At 42.0% G+C, this 22,150-nt stretch overlaps 1 protein-coding gene across 5 annotated transcripts; it reads left to right on the plus strand.

The window, feature by feature from the left end:
• Window positions 1-194: 194 nt before the first annotated feature.
• On the plus strand, window positions 195-21,422 carry LOC124292336. 5 transcript variants are annotated; one of them, XM_046729423.1, is made up of 7 exons: window positions 195-531; window positions 9,724-10,135; window positions 10,603-10,781; window positions 15,974-16,155; window positions 17,035-17,155; window positions 19,181-19,318; window positions 19,826-21,422. In XM_046729423.1, exons 2-7 carry the CDS (start codon window positions 10,048-10,050, stop codon window positions 19,826-19,828), a joined length of 711 nt encoding a protein of 236 aa, XP_046585379.1. In that variant the 5' UTR covers window positions 195-531; window positions 9,724-10,047; the 3' UTR covers window positions 19,829-21,422. The 5 variants fall into 5 exon arrangements, with proteins under 5 accessions (XP_046585379.1, XP_046585380.1, XP_046585381.1 ...); XM_046729424.1 differs by having other exon boundaries at window positions 9,727-10,135; XM_046729425.1 differs by having other exon boundaries at window positions 200-531; window positions 10,657-10,781.
• The last annotated feature ends 728 nt before the right edge of the window (window positions 21,423-22,150 follow it).

The following is a 22,150-nucleotide window of genomic DNA, read 5'->3' on the forward strand; positions in this document are numbered from 1 at the left end:
TATGACCTAAATACGAAACAAACAGAGACTCTTTACTCTAAATATTGTATCATTCTTTTATTCGGATTTCATTCAACAAGGGCAGGAACTTTTTCACGCTGGAAATTCCATCAATGGAATGAAGCCTGTTTGGCCTATCTCAGTCAGGCGTTTCACTGAAGAGGGTCGGGGAGGGGAGGGAAGTGTAACCGAACACGCATTTCTCCCTGAAATCCTTGATAAAGTAAGCGACCGCATTCTCCATACAGCCCAAACGATTCCAGATGGCGCTGTGATTACCAGCACCCGCCCTGTTGCCGAAGCGTGGTCACACTGTGTTTGTTATTGAGCAGACTGGTAAATGATACTCACTTCCAATATACATTGCCTATTGCAAGAACTGGCGTCGCGAGCCTAGCTTACCACTGACCAGCACGTGATTCCTGGGTGACGAGGAAATATTGGAGGAAGATTTTGTTTACGTTGAAGAACTGAAGTTTGTTTATATTCCGAAGATTGGAGATTATTTTCACTGCCAGGCTTTGACTACTTGTGAGTACTCCTCCAATAGCTCTTGTTCACTTTCTTCGTTATCGCTGTGCTGTCTTTGCTGCCAAGGTCTGGGCTATAAACACAGATATATATTCAAATCACTGACCTTGGCTTAGGTCTGTTCGTACTACAACCTAGTTAAGGTGCTGAGAATGGCATGCCGTTTCCACAGTTGAATACTTGTGTGAAGCATGTGGAAATACGAAACAACGAACGTTACATAATCCACTCTTCCTTTAAGCCGTTTATCAACGTTCCCAGGGACAGGATCCCAAATGGGTTACTTTCATGTCATATTTAGCGTGGCATACGTTTCATGGCACTGAGGAACCGTGGGAGAATAGTCCTTGGAGTACGTAGGGGTAGGAGTACGGAGTATAGAGGTGAAAAGAGATCTCAGAAACAGAAACGTACAGAGTAGAACTTACGGTGTGGATAGGTTCGGATAACAAAGGTACAGTGCAAACATGAGCGGGGTAGATAAGTGCGGAGTAGAGAGGTACGGAGTAGAGTGGTACAGAGTAGAGAGGTACAGAGTAGAGAGGTACAGAATAGAGAGGTACAGAGTAGAGAGTTACAGAGTAGAGACGTGAGACTAGAGAGGTGAGCGGTTTCGAAACCGAAAGGATAAATCAAAGGAACTTCGAAGTGAAAGGTCGTCGAGGTTCGAGGTGGACCGAGATTCGGTAAAGTCGAGGTCAGAAGAGTAAAATTGGTGAAGGGTTCAAAGTCGAGAATTAAAGGTCGAAAATTGAAGGTCGAGGTGGAAAGTGAAATCAGGGATGGATAGAGGTGGAAGGTCAGGATAAAGTCGATGAAGTCAGATAAAATTAAATTAAGGTTAAAGTAAAGGTCGTCGAAATTCGTCGAGATTAAAATTAAAGTTATAGGTCAAAGATCGTTACGTCGGTCGTTAAGTAAAATTCGTTAAAATTCATCGAGATCGTCCGATCGTCGAAGGTCGTCGAAATTCGTCGAAATTCGTCGGTCGTCGTCGTCGTCGAAATTCGTCGAAATTCAATCAGGTCGTCGAAATTCGATCAAAATTCGTCAGATCATTCATCCGGTCGTCATCAAAAGAAATTAAAATTAAAATTCGTCGAAGATAAAGTGAATTCGTCCGTCTAATCGAAGTCGTCGAAGTCCGTTTCAAAGTCGGGGTCAATCGAAGGTCGTCGAAATCGTCGAAGTCGTCGAAATTCAAAGATCGTCGAGGATCGTCGAAATTCGTCCGTCAATCGAAGTCATCGAAAGTCGATCGAAATTCATCGAAGTCGTCGTCGTCGCGAAATTCGTCGAAATTGAAGTCTCGAAGTCGTCGAAAATTAAGTCAAAGGATTCATCCGTCATTATCGATCGTCATCAAAGAAATTCGTCAAATTAATCGAAGGTCGAATCGAAATTCGTCAATTTCGAAGTCGTCGAAAGTCGTCCGTCGTCGAAGTCGTCGAAGTCGTCGAATTTCAAAGTCGTCGAAGTCGAAGTCATCGAGATCGTCGATGTCGTCGGTCGTCGAAGGTCGTCGAAGTCATCGAAGTCGTCAAAATTCGATCAGGTCGTCGAGTCTTCGTCGAAGATTCGTCGAAATTCACGTCGTCGTCGAAGGATAAAGTCGTCGAAGTCGTCGAAGATCGTCGAAGTCGTCGAATTCGTCGAGGTCGTCGAATTCGTCGAAGTCGTCGAAGGTCAAAGGTTAAAGTCGAAATTCGTCGAAATTAAGTCGAAGGATAAAGTCGAAGATTAAAATCAAAGGTCGTCGAAGATTAAAGTCGAAATTAAATCAAAGATTAAATAAAATTAAATCGAGGTCATCAAAGTGTCGAAGTCGTCGAAATTCGTCGAAATTAAATCAAAATTCAATCGATCGTAAAGTAAAGTCGAAAGATCATCGAAAAGTCGTCGAAAGTCATCAGGTCATCGAAGTCGTCGTCGAAGTCGTCGAAATTCGGTCGAAAGTCGATCGAAATCGTCGAAATCAATCGAAGTCGAAAAGTCGAAGTCGAAAAGTCGGCATCATCGAAGTCGTCGAAGGTCGTCGAAGTCGAGGTCGTCGAAGTCGAAGTCGGTCGAAGGTCGAATTCGTCGAGATCGGATTCGTCGATTAAAGGTCGAGGTCAATTGGTTCGGTCGAGATAAAGTCCGTTAAAGTCGAAGTCGGTCAAATTCGTCGAAGGTCGAAAGGTAAAGTCAAAGTCAGTCGAAGGTCGTCGAAGGTCGATCAAAGATCAATCGAAGTCGATCGAAAGTCGTCGCGATCGGCGTCATCGTCGGTCGATCGAAAGTCAATCAAGATCGAATCAAATTAAATCCAGAAAATTCGTCAAAGGTAAATCGAAAATCGCGTCGAAATAAAATTAATCAAAATCGCATCATCCTCAGGATCAAATCCGAGGTAAAATAAAATTAATCGAATAAAATCAAATTTCGTCGAAATTAAATGCGTCATCATCCGAGATTAAGTTCAGAAGTCATCCGTCATCGAAAATTAAATAAAATTAAATCGAAACCAGGTATCGTCAAGGCTCATCGAAATTAAATAAAGGCTCGTCCGGAAATCGGCTAAAGTCATCGAAAATTCATCCGAAAATTATCCGTCATCGTCATCGTCATTTCAATCCGTCATCAAAGTCGTCAAAAGTTAAATCGAAATTCGTCGTAAAATCAAAAGTCATCAAGTAAAATAAAGTCGTCGAAATTCATCGTTCAGAGTCATCGCGTCATCCGTCATCGAAATTCATCAAAATCAAAATCCGTCATCAAAAATTAAAGTCAAAATTCCGGTAAAGTCAAAATTAAAATAAAATTCGTCGAAAGTCATCAAAATTAAGTCAAAGTCATCCGTCGTCATCGAAGTCATAAATAAAGTCGTCGAAATTAAATCGAAATTCATCGAAGAATCAAAGTCATCGTCCGTCAGGAAATCGTCGAAATTAAAATCGAAGTCGAAATAAAGATAAATCGAAATTAAGTCAAAATTCGTCGAAATCATTCATCGAAGATTAAAATCGTCGTCAAAATTCGTCGAATCATCGAGGATAAAATAAAATTAAATCGTCGTCGAAGTCGTCGAAATTGAAGTCAAAGTTAAATCAGATCGTTAAATCGATCGTCGTCGAAATTCCGTCGAAATTAAATAAAATTCGTCGAAAGCGTCATCAAATTCATCAAAGTCGTCAAAGTCGAATCAAAATTCGTCAGAAATTCGTCGAAGATTAAAGTAAAATTCATTAAAATTCGTCGAGATCGAAGTCGAGGATCGAAGTCGTCGAAGTCGTAAAGTGAAGATCGTCGAAGATTAAAGTCGTTTCGAAGTCGAATTCGTCGAAGGTCGTCGAAGATAAAGTTTCGTCGAATTGGATCGTCGAAGTCGTCGAGGATCGTATCAGCGTCGTCGACAAAGGTCGAATCGAAAATTCAATAAAGTCATCGATCCGTCGAAATTAAAGTCGCGAATTCGTCGAAAGGTCGCGTCGACAAAGTCAGTCGAAAAGTCGTCAGGATCAAATCAGGTCGTCGAAATTCGTCGAAAGGTCGTCGAAGTCAAATTCGTCAATTAAAGTAAATTAAGATAAAGAAGTCGAAGTCGTCGTCGTCGTCGAAAATTCGTCGAAGTCGTCGAGATAAAATCAAAGGTCAAAGATTCGTCGAATCGTTATCGATCGTCATCGTCGTCGAGGATCATCGAAGTCGTCCGTCGTCGAAGTCATCCGTCGTCGAAATTCGGTCGTCGTCGTCGTCGAAATTCGTCGAAATTCATCCGTCATCGAAATTAAGATCAAAGTCAGATCGTCGGCGTCGGTCGTCATCGAAATTCGTCGATTCATCAGGTCGTCGAAATTCGTCGTCGTCGTCGTCGAAGTCGTCATCGAAGGTCGAATCGAAGGTCCGTCAAAGTCGTCGAGTCGTCGAAATTCGTCGAATCAATCGAAAGGATCGTCGAAGTCGTCGATCAATCGAAGTCGTCGAAAGTCGTCGAAGTCAATCGAAGTCATCGTCGTCGTCGAAATTCGTCGAAAGTCATCGAGTCGTCGAATTCGTCAAAGGTCATCAGATCATTCATCGATCGTCGTCGAAGTCGTCGAAGTCAGTCGAAGTCATCGAAATTCGTCGATCTCGAAGTCGATCGAAAGTCAATCGTCGTCAAAGTCGATCGTCATCGTCATCGAAATCATCGATAGTCATCGAAATCGTCGTCATCGAAGTCATCGAAGGTCGTCGAAGTCAATCGTCGAAAGTCGATCGAAGATAAAGTCGTCATCGAAGTCGTCGAAGTCCGTCCGGAAGATCGTCGAAATCAGATCGAAGTCGAAGATCGAAGTCGTCGAAATTAAAATCAAAATTCATCGAAAGTAAAAGTCGAAAGATCGATCAAAGTCGAATCGAAAGATCGTCGAAGATCGTCGAAATTCATCGAAATCAATCGAAGTCGATCCGTAAAGTCGTCGAAGATCGAAGTCGTCGAATTCATCGATCGTCATCGAAGTCGAAGTCGAAAGGATCGATCGAAGTCATCGAAAGTCATCAAAGTCGATCGATCAAAGATCATCGAAGGTCCGTCGAAAGTCATCGAAGTCATCGAAATTCAATCCGTCAAATCGAAAATTAAATCGGTCGTGAAATCAAAATTAAATCGAAAGATAAAATCGAAAATTAAATCGTAAAATCGAAATTAAAATCGAAAGTCGAAAGGTAAAATGCAAAGAAAAATTGTCGAAATTCATCGAAAATTCGCGAAATAAATAAAGTAAATAAAGAAATTCATCGAAAGTTAAAATCGAAAATTAAAATCGAAATTAAAATCGAGAATTGAAATCAAAGAAAATTCATCGAAAATTAAATCGGTCGTAAAAATAAAGAAATTAAGAAATCGAGATCATAAAGAAAATTAAATGTCGAAGGTAAAATCGAAAATTAAAGTCGAAGATTAAGGTTAAAGGTATCAAGTAAGTAAAATCGGTAAAGATTAAATTAAAGTTAAGGTAGAAGAAGATTAAAGTCAGAAGTCGTCAAAATTTCGTCGGAGTCAAAATCGTGTCGAAACGGTCGAACAAAATTAAGTCGATCTCGGTCGTCGATCAAAAGTCGTCGAAATTCCGGTCCGGTCAAAGGATCAAAATGAAGTCGAAGATTCGTCGATACAATGGATAAAGTTCGTTCGAAGTCGTCGAAGTCGAATTAAAGTAAAGACGTCGAACCGTCGTCAAATTAAGTCGAAAATTCGTCGAAGATTAGAAAGTAAAATTAAAGTCGAAGAATTCGAGTAAAGAAATTAAAATCCGGGTAAAGTAAAAGGAAGAATCAAAGTAAAGGTGTCAAAGGTAAAATCAAAGGTCGAAATAAAGCAATTCGTGAAGTCTCAAAATTCATCAAAGGTCTCGAATCGAAGTTCGTCGAAGTAAAATAAAAGTCTCCCTAAAATAAAATTAATCGAAAGTCATCGAAGTCATCGATAATTCGTCATCAAATTCGATGAAGATAAAGTAAAGATAAAGTCGTCGATTCATCAAAGGTTCGTCGTAAAAGTCAGAAATAAAATTCGTCAAAAGTTCGTCGAAATTAAATAAAATTCGTTCGAAAATTCGGCGTCGAAAGTCGTCGAAATCGAATTCGTCGAAGGGGTCGGATCAAAGTCAGTAGAAATCGTCGTCGAATTAAAATTAAGTAAAGTCGTCGAAATTCGTCGAAATTCGAAATCAAAGTGTCGAAGTCGTCCGTCATCAAGAAATTCGTCGAAATTAAAATCGAATTCGTCGTCGTCGATCGAAATTCGTCGAAGTCGAATCGAAAAGTCGGCGTCGATCGAAATTAAATCGAAGTAAAGTCGAAGGTCATCGAAAGTCGTCGATTCGTCGAAGTCGAAAGTCGGTCGAAATTGTCGAAAATCAAAGATTAAAGTCGAGGTTCGTCGAAAATTCGAGTCAGATTCGTCGAAGTCGAACAAATCGAGGTCGATCGAAAATTCGTCGAAAGTCGTCGAGTTTCATAAAGGTTTCGAGAATTGAGTTCGAAGGAATTCGCAAAGTAAAATTAGATCGAATTCATAAAGTCGAAATTCAAATTCGTCGAATTCGATCGTCGAAATTAAAGTCGAAAATTCGTCAAAGATAAAGTCGTCAAATTCGTCGAAGGTCGTCGAAATCGAATTCGTCGTCGTCGACAAAGGTCGAAGTCAATAAATTCGAGGTTCAAAGATCGTAAAATAAAATTCGTCGAAATTATCAAAGGTCGAATTCGGTCGAAGTCGTCGAAAGGTCGAATCGGTCATCAAGTCGAAATCGTCATCGTATCGATCATCGTCGTCGTCGAAGGTCGTTCAGTCGTCGAGGTACAGGTAGAGGAGGTTACGTCTGAGAAATTACGAATGTGAGGACTAGGGGAGGCGAGAGGTCGAGGGTGAGAGTAGAGGGCTGCACGGATGTAGAGGGTACAGAGCAGGGGTGAGAGTGAGGAGGGTGCAAGAGTGGGGTGCAGAGTAAGAGGGTGAGGGAATAGAAGGTGCAGAGTAGGGGGTGAGACAGAATAAAGGTTACAGGTAGAAGGTCGGAGTAAGGGGTTGCAGGTAGGGAGGGTTTGGATTAGAGAGGTGAGATAAAGGGTGAGAGTAGGAATTGAGAGTGAGGTGCAGGTGAGGGGTACAGAGTAGAGAGGGGTGGGAACTAGAGGGGGTGAAGAGTAGAAAGGTGAGAGTAGAAGGTGTGAGTGGAAGCACAGAGAGGGGGTGGGGAGTAGAGGGAGTGAGGTAGAGGGGTACGAAGTCGTCGGGGTACAGAATAGAGAGGTTGAGACTAGAGAGGTGAGAGTAGTAGGGTACGGAGTAGAGGTGAGAGAGGGGGGTACAGGTCGAGGGAATACAGAGTAGATGAATGGTACAGAGTAGAGGGGTGAGAGGTAGTAGAAGGGTGAGAGTAGAGGGGTGCAGATGGGGGTGCAGGAGTAGAGGTGATACTAGAGAGGTGAGAGGTAGAAAGGTGAGGGAGTGTAGAAAGGTGACAGTGATGGGGGGGTGCAAGTAGAGTGTAGGGGTAGAGAGTAGAGGGGGTGAGGTAGAGGGGTGCAGAGTCGAGGGGTACAGAGTAGTAGAAAATGGTGCAGAGTGAGGGGTGAGAGTAGTGAGGTGAGATCAGAGAGGTACGGAGTAGAGAGATACAGAGTAGAGGGATGAGAGTAGAGGGGTACTGAGTACAAAGATACACAGTAGAGAGGTGAGAGTAGAGAGGTACGGAGTCGAGGGGTACAGAGTAGAATGGTACAGAGTAGATTGGTGGGGAGTAGGGAGGTACAGAGGTAGAGGAGGTACAGAGGAGAGGGTGAGAGTAGAGGGTACTGAGTACAAGATACACAGTGAGAGGGTGAGTAGGGGGTGAGACTAGAGGTGAGGTAGAGGGGGTTAGAGTAGAGGGGTGAGGGTAGAGAGTGAGAGTAGAGGGTGAGAGTGAGGGGTGAGAGGTGAGAGAGGGGGTGAGGTAGAGGTGAGAGTAGAAGGGTGAGAGTGGGGATGAGAGTAGAGAGAGGTGAGAGTAGAGGGTGAGGAGTAGAGGGGTGGAGACTAGAGGTGAGAGTAGAGGGGCTGAGGAGTAGAGGGAGAGTAGAGGTGAGAGGAGAGGTGAGACAGAGAGGTGAGAGTAGAGGGGTGAGAGTAGAGAGGTGAGAGTAGAAAGGTGAGAGTAGAGAGGTGAGACTAGAGAGGTGAGAGTAGAGGGGTGAGAGTAGAGAGGTGAGAGTAGAACGGTGAGAGTAGATGGGTACGGAGTAGAGGGGTACAGAGTAGAGATGTGACGGAATGTACGGAACACCTGTGGTGATGTCATCCTTTCAGTTAGTACAAATGATTAAATTGCAATGGAACCTACAACCGTTATACTCTTCTGAGAAGTTCTAGTAAAATCACCATCTGTTTCCAAAGCCACAAGTGCTATTCCCCAAAACAGAGTACACAACCGTTTCTGTTTAAGCTAGGACAATGATAATTCCATTTTGAAGTTAATGAAGGAAGCATTTCCCATTACTCGAAGTGACATGATCCATACAAGTTGTGCCATTCCCTATTTACTAGGTGACAGATGCAAGTATTTTTCAGGAAATAATTGTCTGGCTTTTGTAAATGTTTATGAGGGATGCCACAGGTGGGACGGGATAGTTGCACCTTCATGCGAATACCTGGTGTCATTAAGTACTATGTGAAAGTGATTCTTAAACACATGCTCGGAAACCATATCACATGACCTCAGTCGCTGGATTCAGTTTATGACGTAATTTTGGTTAAGTAAAAATGTTGCTGGCCCACATCTTACTTCACTGACCCTGCAAAATATCAATATCAAAATGCACATCAGTCAGAATTGGTGTGATGTTTGGTAAAGATGTTAAACGTTACATTGTATTGCAATGGTTCCCAACCTCTTTTGCGAAACGCTATTAACGTTTTTATATAGCGATCTTCGTGTGACAAGAGACAATAAATATCACGAAACCTTAGCAGACAGACTTTGAACACCTTAATAATTGACATGATCATATTCATGTGCATTAAATAAAGAAAAAAATATATGAGATTTTGAGCTAGCGAGTCGGGATAGCTTTAACAATTTATTACTGGCCTGATTCACAATCAGTTAGCCTTGGGCTAGCGGGCCAGTAGCTATTTTTAACGCTAACTGGATTGTCAGGTCGGTTTAGGTTCTGCTGCTAGCAGAGCCTTCTCACTGATGTGAAAAAGGTTTTTGTCGTGTTGTATAACGGCACAAAGGTATTTCCCAAACCGGAAATTTGATTATCAAAAGTATAATCGTTTGATTGCAAACTTTTTGATGAAGGAAAAATGCAAATTGAGAGCAAGCTCTGAATGGATAATCTAATACTATAGGTATAAAGCCCAAAATGGAATCCATTATCGCTGCTTCCAATTATATATATTTTTATTACTGATTACAGTTATCTACAAATATATACATGTATATAGATATTATCATCATCATCATCATCATCATCACCATCATCATCATCATCATCACCACCTTCATCATCATCATCATCATCATCATCATCATCATCATTATCATCACCACCACCACCATTCTTCAATTTTGTATTATTAATTTGCAGTAATCTACAGATATATATATGGTAACAGTTTTGTGTTTGCATGAATTTACGAGTGAGCTACAGTGGTTTTACAGTATGTATTGTGCGCAGCAGCAACAAAGTGGGAACACCCAGCAACAAAGTGGGAACACCCAGCAACAAAGTGGGAACACCCAGCAACAAAGTGGGAACACCCAGCAACAATTGCAGCTGCTTAAGGCCGTCCCATTCAAAAAAAAAATTAACAAACAAACAAAAATATATATGAGCGCGTCTAGTGTTTAGCGTGGGCCAATAACCAGCTTGCAACATCAGTTAACGTATTAAATCAGCTGGAGATGGAATTATAACTGCTATCTGGCGTGGATGCTCCGCTGCGTAGCAAATGAATGCGTTTAGCTCATTAGACAAAATTAGGCCACTTGGCGCTTGTGAATGAGACGAGAGTGTTTGAAAAGTGTCTTGGACATGCATGGTTTGCTGAACCGGGATTCTAACCCAGGTTTTCACGTTTTCATCTCACGTAGGGTCTTTGTGGAAACATTTCGTGTTTCTGGGTCTTTACTATAGTTTATCTCACGTAGGGTTTTGTGGAAACATTTCGTGTTTCTGGGTCTTTACTAGTTTATCTAACGTAGGGTTTTGTGGAAACATTTCGTGTTTCTGGGTCTTTACTAGTTTATCTCACGTAGGGTTTTGTGGAAACATTTTGTTTTTCAGGGTCTTCGCGGGTTCATCTAACGTAGGGTTTTGTGGAAACAATACGCTTTTCTGGGTCTTCACGAGTTCATCTAACGTAGGGTTTTGTGGAAACATTTCTTGTTTCTGGGTCTTTATTAGTTTATCTCACGTAGGGTTTTGTGGAAACAATTCGCTTTTCTGGGTCTTCACTAGTTCATCTCATGTAGGGTTTTGTGGAAACATTTCTTATTTCTGGGTTTTCACGGGTTCATCTAACGTAGGGTTTTGTGGAAACATTTCGTTTTTCAGGGTCTTCACGGGTTCATCTAACGTGGAGTTTTCTGGAAACATTTCGTTTTTCAGGATCTATGATGTTGATGATAGTTGCAGCGTTGCTGCTGGCAACGCCCGCCTTGTGCGACTACCGCGTCCTGTACCAACAAAGGGAGCCAGAAGAAATTGAATTCGAACGCAGCTTCAAGGTCAAGGTAAGCCTATACATGGGTGAGGTGGGTTCGCTCCGGATTTTACGAAGTACAGCACGTCGGTGCAGTGAGCTCAGATTTAGTTGCAATTTACGTCAGTATTACGCATGGACCTAGACTATGCAACTAGACAACACTGCGTACGCAAAACCATGTCATTATTCAACAGACATTTTATTACAGTCTTGTAAAATATGTCCCTGCAAGATCTTTTCCATCCAACAAAATCCAACTTACCTATTTCTCAGTGTTTCAAGTAGGAACATACTAACGTAAGGCCACAAATGCTTGGAAAATGCTTTTTGGCAATTAATTGATAACGGTTGATATTTCAGATTCAAAACTCATATATAATCATTCATACCACTTCGACCTAATATAGCATATGAGTAATCACGTTGTACCATTCCCTAAACGTAATGATTACTCGTACAATATCGAAAAAATTAGGAAAAAACATTCAATGGTAGAAACACTTCTAAGAAACAAGGAGCGGTGGGGTAGCCTAGTGGTTAAAGCGTTGGCTCGTCACGCCGAAGACCCGGGTTCGATTCCCCACATGGGCACAATGTGTTAAGCCCATTTCTGGTGTCCCCCGAGGTGATATTGCTGGAATATTGCTAAAAGCGGCGTAAAACTAAACTCAGTCAGTCAGTCAGTCTAAGAAACAAACTATACTGTGACCCACCTGGCAGACGGACAGGGTGACAGCGTTATGTAACGCACGGGCAGTACATGTCAGGGACCGTCTCAAAATATCAAGTGTCAGGATCACTGAGGGTCGAAGACTCGAGCGGAATTACAAAAGGTGCAACTCGGCTGACGTTAACGCCGCCCCGCAGACGGTATTCGTCCTCGATTCTGAGAACATGGTTTCAGCCTTTTGCCTCACTTCTGGGGTAATTCTCGCAAAAAGAAGCATACACAAGCTCTTTAACGCCGAAAGCTTGAATGTGGTATTATTGCGAGCAATGAAATTCTTACAGTTACCCCAGATCAGCTCGATGGGGTTGAGCTCACAGCGCCTTACTGGCGTACGCAGAACTATGTGGCCTTGTTTTGCAGCTAGTTCGTCAGTGACGTACTGGATTGGCTTTTTCTGCTGCTTGTTTCGATGAGCTGGGGCTTTGTTTCTGTAAGGCACGTTACAGGAAGTGAGAAAATCCTGCTACTGAGCCTTGAGATTGCTCATGGTGGGTGTTATGGTACCAGGGAAACGCAGGTTATGGTAACTGGCGTTATCCAAAATGATAACGCTTGTGGGTTCGTCCAGCTGCGGTAAAAGCTGATGTTCGAACCAATCCCAAACATACCTGCCCATTCATTTCGCTATGGTAATCACCATTAGATTTCTTGGCCTCAAAAACAAAGTTACAACCCCCAACCATTCCCTTGCTACGGGTACCAGCATGCAAGATGATCAGGCGTCTACCTTTGCCTGATGGTAACACTGGTGCCTTTGAACAATCTGAAGGAAGCCACATCCGATCGGTTGAGTGATTTTTATTACACCAGGTTTCATCAAGGTATATAATTTGAAACCCCAAATTGCGGTATTCTTCAACGGTCCTGAGATAAGCTGATCGCATGGACAGGATTGAGTACTTTTCTCTAAACACACCTCTGTCATCTCCCCCCTTTTGGTGTACCTGAACCCCATTTCTACCAGAGCTACAATAAGTGTTGTTTTCGAGACATTTATTGTATCTTTGATCTCATCTTGTATTTTAGCACACGTAGATGGGATTTTGCGTTCATACATTTTATAAACTGCACGGCGTATGACATCCTTATCAAAGCTATCCAGTTTGTGTTTCCTACCTGGTTTTGATTTTGACCCCCGAGGTAACTGATTTGTTTACAACTTTGTAAACCTGACTATATGTCAAATTAAGGGCTTTATACATTCTGTAGTAAACGCTGTCATAGCTGACGAGAGGTTTCTCCCTTTGTTTAGCCAGTTTGAAATACTGGTATAAATTTGAAATTAATTGTTTTGTAGAGATATCAAGTCGCATGTTGCCAGTTTAATGCTCATACACAAGTGAATCTTTTATGGGTGAACAAGATAACCCATGCGATTTGAAATAAGACATTTTTACGTAAATATTTTAAATATAACTACTACAAGAGTTCCATCTTTTTCACATTGAGATGTTCAAAAAAACAAAACTTTTTACAATCATTTATGTAATTTAATTAGTTGAGGCTAGATGAATAATTAAAGTCTGTATTTCAAAACTACAGTTTGTACTTTTTTGTACATTTACGAATATGTTAAAACGTCAAAATTACCTCCTGTGAAGTCACTCCTATAGTGCATTTTGTTCATCTGAGCTTTAATATCCAACTAGGTAGAGTTGTACATGGATCATATATGGCTGTGATCTTGCCAAATTCATCATATTGATATTGAAGTCAAAACGCATTTTCCAAGCATTTCTGGCCTTACTTTAAACAGTCCAAATCTATTATACCGTTCGTAATTGTAAAAGAGAACGTCAGTATGTATTACTGCATATGGAATAGTACTCCATGGCGGTATGTTTTGAGTTTTAAACATGTTTTAGTTTTTTAGTTTCAACATTTTCAACATTACAGTGTGTGTGTGTGTGTGTGTGTGTGTGTGTGTGTGTGTGCTGTGTGTTATTTTGTTTATTTACCCGATGTAGTTGGTAGTGGACTGGTGGGTATTCTAGGTGTATTTTGTAATATGTAAAATGTAGGTGTACTTTATATTCTTTTCGATATGCATGATGCATCTGGTATGTTGTGTTCATTTCTCAAGAGAAAGTATCGAATCAGGATATTCCAGCTATGTCGATCTAGACTCGAAGTTTCTTTGTCCGTTTGTTAGTTGTTAAAGGCCTCAGTGAGCAATATTCCATCTATATGACGGCCTGTCTGAATAGGCTAATTCCGTGGTGGACGTCATAAGCATCGATCTACGAAATTGGGATACGATGACGTGCATCAACTTAGTCAACGAGCTGACCACCCGCTCCAGCTCATACAATTGCGATAGCGACCAACTATTGCAATACTTTTTCAATTGCAATAGTTGTTGTTTTTCGTTGAATTGTCTCATTTGAAGTCATTTCCCAAATGAATGGATTTAATTTATATGAAATAGAAACAAGCTGAAGTAGTTTCAGTCTCTTTTGATAACTGACAAGAAACATGAATCCCAGATGAAGTTTGTTTAAGAGGTAACATGGGCGGATAACTCTAAATCAAAGTGAACGAATCCGGTACTTCTTGTATTTTGCGTTGCGCATTTATCAACGGAAGTCAATTACTAAACTATCAATAGTCACCCATACTATCGATGCATCGATAGTTTTTCGTTTCTACCATCGATAAATTGGTATCGGAGACACAACAATTGCAATCCATCGATAGTTCAATGCATCGTTACAGCCCTAGTTGCTGGAGATCACAGGTCACGCGGGTTCCGGATCACGGATCACGGGTTGCGCCATTCGGTCGGTAACCCCCCCATTACCCCTACATGCCACTACCCCTACAGCTTATAACAACATAGTTGCACTGTTAATCCACTGCCTGTTACCTATTCCACACAATGGACTAATCCACTTAAGAGACATAACAACACACAAATAAAAGGTTGAGAGAATGATTTCAATGAAAAGAGATCATCATTTGTCATCATCAAGATTTTAATAAGAATTAACAATAATTCGTCATCATGATTCTTTGATGGACATTAACAATTAATTGTTAACATTCAATGTTAACATAGTCATTTGTGTCAAGTGTTTCAGTCTATGAACAATCAGTGTTTCAATCTATCCCAGCTTAAGCAGATAGCCGAAGGCGTCCAAGAACTGAAGACCTCTTACGACCAGCATAGGGTTGTGGAGACTCATTCTACCTCAGGTGCCCATGGTGGCGCTTGAGGTTCCCAGTAATATCTGCTTGTTGTAAAGAACGATTTGGTGGAGACAGCTGGGATCGCCTCTCGGGCTAACACTCACTTGTGTGCTGCCTCGTGCGTGTGTTGGCAGGCTTGATACTAAGGATTAAAGCTGTGTGCATGCGTTGGGTGGCTTGATACTAAGGATTAAAGCTGAGTGCATGTGTTGGGTGGCTTGATACTAAGGATTAAAGCTGTGTGCATGTGTTGGGTGGCTTGATACTAAGGATTAAAGCTGAGTGCATGTGTTGGGTGGCTTGATACTAAGGATTAAAGCTGAGTGCGTGTGTTGGGTGGCTTGATACTAAGGATTAAAGCTGTGTGCGTGTGTTGGGTGGCTTGATACTAAGGATTAAAGCATGTGTTAGGTGGCTTGATACTAAGGATTAAAGCTGTGTGCGTGTGTTGGGTGGCTTGATACTAAGGATTAAAGCTGTGTGCATGCGTTGGGTGGCTTGATACTAAGGATTAAAGCTGTGTGCATGTGTTGGGTGGCTTGATACTAAGGATTAAAGCTGTGTGCATGCGTTGGGTGGCTTGATACTAAGGATTAAAGCTGTGTGCATGTGTTGGGTGGCTTGATACTAAGGATTAAAGCTGTGTGCATGTGTTGGGTGGCTTGATACTAAGGATTAAAGCTGTGAGTGCATGCGTTGGGTGGCTTGATACTCAAGGATTAAAGCTGTGTGCGTGTGTTGGGTGGCTTGATACTAAGGATTAAAGCTGTGTGCATGTGTTGGGTGGCTTGATACTAAGGATTAAAGCTGTGTGCATGTGTTGGGTGGCTTGATACTAAGGATTAAAGCTGTGTGCATGTGTTGGGTGGCTTGATACTAAGGATTAAAGCTGTGTGCATGCGTTGGGTGGCTTGATACTAAGGATTAAAGCTGTGTGCATGTGTTGGGTGGCTTGATACTAAGGATTAAAGCTGTGTGCATGTGTTGGGTGGCTTGATACTAAGGATTAAAGCTGTGTGCATGTGTTGGGTGGCTTGATACTAAGGATTAAAGCTGTGTGTGCATGTGTTGGGTGGCTTGATACTAAGGATTAAAGCTGTGTGCGTGTGTTGGGTGGCTTGATACTAAGGATTAAAGCTGTGTGCATGTGTTGGGTGGCTTGATACTAAGGATTAAAGCTGTGTGCGTGTGTTGGGTGGCTTGATACTAAGGATTAAAGCTGTGTGCATGTGTTGGGTGGCTTGATACTAAGGATTAAAGCTGAGTGCGTCGATAAACTGCATTCCCTTCCATTCTTGCAGCGACGAGATTTCGATACAGAATGTCCACCAAGGGCTATTTGTGGCGTCGCCTACGACTTCAACAGAACGGTGGGTGACAGGCGGTTGCCAGAACGGCGAGTCATCATACACTGTACTTGTCCGGGAAACGTTGAATGTCCGATCGTTCCCGAGCACAGAATATTCGCCAGCTTAAAAAGGAGGTATGCCCTGAGCCCGTTTCTTCCCAATTACAATCGCCAAAATGAGATGATTTTTAATTGAATGTTACCATAAAATTCAATTGTGTAATGAATTAGCCGAGGCTGTTCAACACCTAATCAGTGGATAGATGATTCATTGCCACAAAGTAGTTTCTATTACCGTCTTCACCATGCATGTGACTTTGACCCTAAGGTTCACCCATGGTATGGCCCTGAACATGTACAGGGTGCCGTTGTACAATACAACCTTAGCGCTAAGACAGTTGTTAGCATATGTTAAGGTACGGGAGATAAGATCACCTTAGCGCTAAGATCGCTTTGGACAATGACACCCAGGGCGTCATGGAAAAAGTGATCCTTTTAAAAGCAGAAATAGACCCCCAAACGACCTGCCAACAAACCTGTTCTTGTCCTTTTTGATAAAGCCAACGATGTTATCTTTCTTTGGGGACTCTCTCCCTTTTGACAGCAGTATGATTGGCAAGGTTCAGGAAAGGATGATCAACATGCAGACCTCTCCGTTCAAATTTTGTGTTTATTTTTATTTTAAAATAAGAGTGAGAGAGTGAGTTTAGTTTTACGCCGCACTCAGCAATAATTCAGTTATATGGCAGCGGTCTGTAAGTAATCGAGTCTAGACCAGACAATCCAGTGATCAACAGCATGAGCATCGGTCTGCGCAATTTGGAACCGATGACATGTGTCAACCAAGCCAGCGTGCCTGACCACCCGATCCCGTTAGTTGCCTCTTACGACAAGCATGGGTTACTTAAGGCTCATTCTAACCCGGACCTTCACGGGTCGTAAAATAAGAGGAATTAGAGGAGTCACGATGGTCATATGTTTGATGAATAGTATTAAACTCACTGTTGTGTCCAGGGAGTACTTGTGTCAACCTAGAGCAGCCTTCACAAACTGTGATCTGAATAACTCGACCGGTCCGGCAGCCAAACAGCTACTGGAGCGACACCTGGAAGACGTCCTTACCAGATATTTCAGGGTAATGTATGCAGAACTAGCACAACTACCAATAGAACTCAATAGGGATACTGCTGTATTTCTTCTTTATATACTCAATAGGGCGACGAGGTAGCCTAGAGGTTAAAGCGCCGAAGGTCTGGGATTCGATTACTCACATGTGTAGTCTATTATGGGTGATTGTTTTCATGGAATCTTATGAAAGAACAAATAAACTTCTTTTTTATTCTTTTAACCATTACATATGAAAGATTTGTGGTTAGTCTTATGCGGAACACCAAATTCATTCTTTAAAAAAACTTGTGGTTAATTAATACCGAGCGGTTAAAAGTTGCCAAAAGGTCGCCTGCTTCCCTCTCGCCCGCCAACACAACCACAGACAGGTTACGTAACTCTGTCGCCCGAGCACTGCAGTGACGTCATATGAGGAACGATTTTCAGTTAGTTGTATATAAAGTGTCGTCACTTTGACGATTTCTCGACATTAACGAAGACATGCCGAATCGTTGCGTTGTCGTCAGTTGCTCCTTCGGTTTGGGCGATGACCGTGTCACCATGAACAGATTTCCACAGGAACCCGCAGTTAGTGCTAAATGGGTTATGTTTGTGAGTGCGAAGCGAGCGTTGCGGAAGCCTGAAACGGTATCTTAGTTGCGTTCAGATCGCTTCACGGAAGTTAAAGAATCAAAACTACTTACTAGTTGTAGTTACTACCGGGGATATTTTCAAATAACTGCATCTGCTGGGCATCAACCATTCCTAATGTCGCACTGTTTAGGTTGAAGAAATTAACCGTAACTGCGATCAGCGAGGCTGATCATCGTTTTCATTATCACTAGTGTCTGGCTCGAACAAATAAGGCCTAGCGACACAAAGCGATGTTGAGAGAATCATCTATGAAAACAAGTTGTAACTCGGAAACTAGGCAAAGCAGGAGACAAAATTAAATGACAGTAGATTGTGAGAACATATAGCTTTCATTTTTGACAACAGTTGTCACGATTTCAGCTTTATACAAACCTGTAAACAAGATAACAGACCCCCTGAAATGTACAGGAATTCTGCATCGGCCCTCATATCTATTCCTCACATGACGTCACAGAGACGCGCCGCACTGATTGGTTGAAATTTCGTTCGCGGGTGAGAATTGTGCACTGTTGTCAAAAAAGGTCGATTTAAGTTAATTAAAGATCGTAATGAGTAGTTTTAATGACGGGGTTTCATTTATAACGATGCCAATTAGTGATTTATGTACTTGTACCCTCCTAGAGTATATGTGATTTCTAAGAAAACCGCGAAAAACACTGAAACTCAAAACCGATTCTCGAAAATATGTCAAGCGGATATGTAAATGATATATGATATTTTTTAAACATTATGAACATTTTCCATTTAAAATAGAAAGGAAGGGGATACATAACGGCGTCAAGGAAAAAGTAAATGCATTTGTCTTCAAGAATGTTTTGTCATTTTGATGATCTGATGGTAGCAATAGAATTACAATTGCTATTTTACTGTTATTTGTTAAGGCGTATTTTAGCTCACCTTGCTCCATCGTCCGCTTTCGTTTCGGTGTTTCGGTGTTTTCCATCTTTTTACTGTCGACATCTCATCTAAAACTAGAAGACGTGCTGAACTATCCGCTTGTTCACATAATCCATACCTGAGTTTAGACATGTCTTTGACATTTGAGATCTATGACTATAGGTTCGAATCCCCGCTCGCCCGCATTATGTTTCTCTACCATAGCCTTATTCGTGGGTTTCACCGAAGTCTTTAATGTGTAAGAGGTTTGGTGGGGTAGCTTAGTGGTAAAAGCGTTCGCCCCTCACGCCGGAGACCAGAGTTCGAGTCACCACATGGGTACAATGTGTCAAGCCTATTTCTGGTGCCCCCTTTCGTGATACCTGCCTCAATACGGGTTTTCATTCCACACTCCGTGATGTATCAAGGATACTGTTTAAAGTGGTGTTTAATGATTCATAATTCAGGGGGGGCTACTGCCTTGTGTTTCAAGAATTCTGACAATTGCCATTTGTTTCGCTAGATCAACTGCATCTGCCCTCGTCACGATAACCCCGTTTTCCCACAAGGTCCGAGGGATCTGGAGCTGGCCACGTCTATTAGACGAGTGTATTATAATCAAGGCCTGCACACTACTTTCCATGACCGTAGATGCATTCAGGTCAGTACAAGGGGAATCCCCTCATGGTTATCAACTATAAATATATTTCTAGTTAGGTCAAAAGATGGAAAAGGCGTATATCTCATTTCATCACATACAATTATTCTCAGTCGAATTAAATCAATGAAAGCTGGGTGCCAAAAGAAAAGTTTTCTAATTAAAATCATTTCACCACACCTTGTGTGAATACGTTCATAGCGATAGGTGCTCCATTCCGCTGTACGGAATTGGGTCCCCTCGTCACGCCAGGATCCGCTGATCAGCACTTTTCCAATTCTCCATAGCTGTACTCAATAATAAGTCCATAGAACTACATTCATTTTGTCTTATAATAGACAAGTAAGTATGAGCGGGCAGTACAGGCGCCCATATTTCAAGGAACAAATCGCTCTCTATCTGTATGATCAAGAAATTATGCAGATTTAAACCTAAAGACTTGTGCCTAAAGTCTACCTGCTCGATGTCGTAAAGATCAACTCACTGATGTTGAAATGTCTTGTGTTTCAGTAACGGATGTATCCACGGCAACAAGTTCCTGAATATAACAAGGCTCTACAGCATTATATTATATCTCTAAGACAGTTTACTGCCAATCATTGCTGCTATCAACGACGCAAATGCCGTAGCGTCCAAAACAAACCTAATTCAACCATGAGAAATGTAAACGCCTTGAAAGTTATGTTGTAAGGCCAAACATATACCCGGATTATCCTGAAAAACCTGGTTCGGACTTTATTATTATCGGGGGGAAATTTATACTGCCAGACTGTTGACAGTATTCGCCTATGTTTGATGTTGGCTTATAAGGAATTATTGGTTGTTTCAGCCAAGAGACGTTTAGATGTGTATGCTGTCTTTAGCCTGGTAGAATATTGTTGTTTTATTTGGGTGTAGATCTGATTGGACATACGATTGAAATTGAGAATTAACAGAATTTAGATTTTCTAATATACAGATAGGTAAAAAATGACGACGATGTTACAATGGCAGGAATGTTTCGTGCACTACGTTATTTTGACTACAGTCTACACTACTATTCAAAACTAAGGTTCCCTCGACTGGGACGTGGCAGTTCGAGAGAACGCTTTTTTTGACAAGTGGGGTTTGTGCGTGAGTTGCTGTGCTCAGCTGATATATACTACTCCAAATAAATTAAAGAACATTTTTGTACGTGACATGACATATTAACTATAGTCAAATGGAAAATCTCGATGTGTCTTGTTAATGGTATATGGAACTAACACTAGGACAGCAGTCCTGACTTAAATGTTTGTCAGAGAAGCTTCCAGGGTTTCCAACCTCGATTTTCTTTGATTATCCGTAATTATCCTTGATTATGTACAAGTATATTTCAATTCTATGACAATCAATGTCCCCCGTCAAAAGTCGGCTGGGTAACCTTGTGAAAGCGTTTGTTCGTCCTACTGAAGGTTTGAGTTCTACTGCCAGCAAGGTGTTATGTGTGACTTCGAGATCCAGGGCATTTATTACGACAGAATGGAAATATACCCTGCATAATCGAAGATGGCATGCAGTTCAGATAGTGTACTCAGGATATCTTGCGTCAGATTAAATACCAAGATACAGTTGTCCTTTATGACGGCTAAAAGTGTCTATAGCCGGAGCGGTGGGGTAGCCTAATGGTTAAAGCGTCTGCTCATCACCCCGGGTTCGATTCTTAAAATGGGTATAATGTGTGAACCCCATTTCTGGTGTTCCACGCTGTGATATTGCTGAGAGCGGCATAAAAATATACTCACTCACTAAAACTATATATAGTCGGAGTGGTGGGGTAGCTTATTGGATAAAGCGCCTGCTCGTCACACGGAAGACCGGATTCGATTCCCAACATAGGTACTATCTGTGGAGCCCATTTCTGGAGTCCCCCGGAGTGACAGTGCTGGAATATTGCTAAAAGCGGCGTAAAACCTTCTCACTCACTCTAGTCGCAATAGTATCCCACGTTTATGTCGCAAAGGATTGTTATGCTGTGTACTTGAACGTGCGTAAATGGCAACGTATTCTTTATAAACAGCAATAAACAAGAAATACGTATTACATTACAAAACGTCTGAGAAATTGATATTAAAGGGTATTCTTGGCATCCTGTTTCTGTCTTTTATCAACTGAGTGAGTCGTGTTGCATGTCGTAGCCAGTATAACTTATCGCATTACCAGGCTGTACATTCTCCAGCCTTGGACTGTGGATTCCGAGGTGTTGCAGTACTCATGGGTGAGTGAGTTAAGCTTCAAGCCGCACTCAGCAATATACCAGCTTTTGTGGCGGCGGACTGTAAATAATCGGGTCTGGACCAGACAATCCAGTGATCAACAGCATGAGCATCGATCTACGCAATTGGGATACGACAGAAAGTGTCAACCAAGTCAGCGAGCCTGACCACCCGATCCCGTTAGTCGCCTCTTAGGACAAGCATGGGTTACTGAAGGTCAATTCCAGCCCGGACCTTCACGGGTTCAACAGTCTTGCCGAAGGTCAATTCGTACCCAGAACACGGGTGGAGCGCCCTTTGGCCGACTCTGACGATGAATGAAGTTTGTTGGGTCAGGTGAGGTGAAATTGGGTTTAACGTCGTGCTTGAGAATATGTCGCTCATATGACGGCGTGCATGCGCGTGTATGTGTATGTGCGGCTGCTTGTACTAGCCCAGACTTAATTATAAGCTGGTTTTATAGTGCTAGCCCACTGAGATACCATGCCGCAGTGAAGCATGAATAACCCACTCAGACACAGTATACTGACTCCGAGCCGACCAGTCCTTGTTGTACCCATTAACGCCGAGCGCCAGTCAGGGACCAACAAGTACCATATGT

The sequence above is a fragment of the Haliotis rubra genome, unplaced genomic scaffold, assembly GCF_003918875.1.
Source record: "Haliotis rubra isolate DU_JTF1 unplaced genomic scaffold, ASM391887v1 Scf514, whole genome shotgun sequence".
NCBI classification, from domain to species: domain Eukaryota; kingdom Metazoa; phylum Mollusca; class Gastropoda; order Lepetellida; family Haliotidae; genus Haliotis; species Haliotis rubra.